The 2,635-nt window shown below is 52.7% G+C and overlaps 1 protein-coding gene across 1 annotated transcript in view; it reads left to right on the forward strand.

The window, feature by feature from the left end:
• Positions 1–2,635, forward strand: part of LOC100940491 (canalicular multispecific organic anion transporter 2-like) — a 28,521-nt gene that overhangs the window by 25,352 nt on the left and 534 nt on the right. The window contains exons 20-21 of the mRNA XM_023509152.1: positions 1,790–1,936; positions 2,094–2,252. Of these exons, the coding sequence (XP_023364920.1) occupies positions 1,790–1,936; positions 2,094–2,252 (306 nt within the window). The remainder of the gene's footprint in view (positions 1–1,789; positions 1,937–2,093; positions 2,253–2,635) is intronic.

The raw sequence follows: 2,635 nt of genomic DNA on the forward strand, positions 1-2,635 counted from the left end.
TCTCTAAGTTGTACCCACCTACAAAACGCCACCTTAGGTAAACCCACCTATCAACCTCCTTTATATACCTGTACTGAGCACCTTGTACCTTGCCTGGAGAAAATCACTGGTTTACTTCCAGTTTAAAACCACACACCACTGCTGAGTATTCCTACTTTGCTTCCCCCAGAACCTTATGTTTCCACTTTCAGAAAGGTTTCTTTCAAACATTCTCCGGCTGCAAACCTCCTATCTCCTCCCTGGTGTTCAGCCATCGACCTTGCCTGACACTTCCATGACGAAATAGGTTATAAGACAGGAACTCCCTTAACCTTGCTGCCTGCAGACCTTTAAACCTACCAGTGTCTCCTTCATCTTCTTCCTTTTACTTTTAGCAGGAATTATCCCTTTTTGTTTCAAAGTCCATCCTCTCTGCTCTTCCTCATGGCCCCTGAGGCCTTGACTTCCTCGGTCACGCCCTCCATCTCCTATACTGTCTGTCCTGCTCCCTCTGTTAAATGATTCCCATCCACGTGCAAAAATATTCCAGCGCATCTTCCATTCTAGACACACAAACGAACGCTCCCTTTCCCCTGCATTCTCCCACCCCATTTCTCTGCCCTCCTTTGGCATGAAACTTGTTTTCCGGTGTGGTCCACACATGCTCTCCCCACTGCACCCTTTCTCTCATCTGCCCCTGCAGTCTGCTCTCTGGCCCTATCTATCACTCCACTGAGACTGCTCACCAGTGACCTCTCTCCTTTCCAGACTAGGGGACACTTTCCTGTTCTCATCTAATTTAGTCTCTCAGTGATGTCCAGATGAAATTTCACCTCCTTTCTTCTGGGGGTCCTTCTGGTTCTGTGCCCCTCACCCTCTCAGTCTGCCTTCATTAAGCACCTGCCCCAGCCAGCCCTGTTCCTCCTAACCTGGCCTTTCCTACCCCTGCCTTATCCAGGCTTCTCTCTACACCCCCCCCCCCATGATCCTGTCTTCACCCACCTCCACTCTGACACATGACTCTGCTACCATGTTCTCGTAGCAGCCAGAGAGAGCCTTTAAAAACACACCAAATCACATTATCCTTTGTGTACAGCCCTCTAATGGCTTTGCATTTTACTCAGAGTGAAAAAACATAGTACTTAGAATGGCTAGGCCCTCCTGGATGGGGCTTCCCACTGCCTCAGCCTCCTACCTCTCATCTTTGTCACTGTGCTCCCGAGCACACCTGGAGGCATTTACATTTGCTGTTCCCTCTGCCTGGAATGCTCTTCCTCCAAATATCCATTTGGCTGTTCCCTTAACTTCCTCAAGTCTTTACTATCACCTCCTCCAGGAAGCCTTCCCTGACTACCCTGTATAGAGCAGCCACACTAAACACTTCCTGCCCCCTCCCACGCCTCACTTCTTATGTTAAGATTTGCATATCTGCTGAATGTAAACCTCAGGAAGGCAAGGACTTTGTCTGCCTGCTTGGCACCGCGAAGCCACTCAGTAATCATGAATGGATAGAGGTGGGAGAGAGGAGGTACGGCAGGCGGAGGTGGGGGGCACCTCAGGGAACATGGGGCCCCAGTAGAGCTGGGAGCAGGTAGAAAGGGAAGTAAGTTTTAGAGTGACTCAGTGGAGAATAATTAGGGAGATACAAGAATCACTGAACCCCAAGGTTGAGCCACAGAAGTGCCAGGAACCTTCCCCCAGGATTCCAGTGAGTGAGGATTGAGGGAACATAAGAGAGACTGAAAAATGGGGGAATGCCAGGCTAGAGAAGACATACCACCCTGATGAGACCCTACCTGCCCTTCCACAGGCCCCCTGGGTAATAGAGGGCAAGCGCCCTCCGCCAGGCTGGCCCCAGCACGGGGAGGTGGAGTTCCGGGATTACTCTGTGCGCTACAGGCCCGAGCTGGACCTGGTGCTGAAAAACCTGAGCCTGCGCGTGCGCGGGGGCGAGAAGGTACCGTGCGGCGCATGGGTCAGAGTGTGTTCCTACCGGGTCGGGTATGGGGCTGTGGCCTTGTGGGGAGGGTGGGTCTTTGAGAGAGCAGGTGCTCTGGCCCCCCTCTGGGGGTGTCCTAGAGATGCCCTGTGAACTCTCAGCTCCCCTCCCACAGGTGGGGATCGTGGGCCGCACTGGCGCTGGCAAATCATTTATGACCCTCTGCCTGCCCCGCATTCTGGAGGCAGCAGAGGGTGAAATCCGCATCGATGGCCTCAATGTGGCAGACATTGGCCTCCATGACCTGCGTTCTCAGCTGACCATCATCCCCCAGGTACGAGCCTGACATGGACTGGCCACACTGAACAACGACCCTGGGGGCAGCCACCACCCATTCTGTAGTTTGAGGATGGGGAGTGGACCCTGGGTTTTGAGGCTTCGGGGTGCTGCATGGACAGTAGGGAGTAAAGCCACAAAGCAGCCACAAGCACAGATCTGGAAGGGTCAGACATCCTTGCTCAGTTAAGCCCTGCCCTTTGACTTCCTGAACCAGGAAATGGGGAAGGACCACCTCCAAGCTCCCATCCCCCAGATGTTCTGTCCCAGTCTCTTGTTATACAGCTGAATTACATTTCACGTATTCTGGCTCCTCCAGAGTATATTTTTCTGCCGACTGGACACTTTGGAGTCAGATTAGTGGTTCTGATTCCTGCTTTC

Source organism: Otolemur garnettii, unplaced genomic scaffold (assembly GCF_000181295.1).
Source record: "Otolemur garnettii isolate 467f Iridium unplaced genomic scaffold, OtoGar3 scaffold00479, whole genome shotgun sequence".
NCBI classification, from domain to species: Eukaryota; Metazoa; Chordata; class Mammalia; order Primates; family Galagidae; genus Otolemur; species Otolemur garnettii.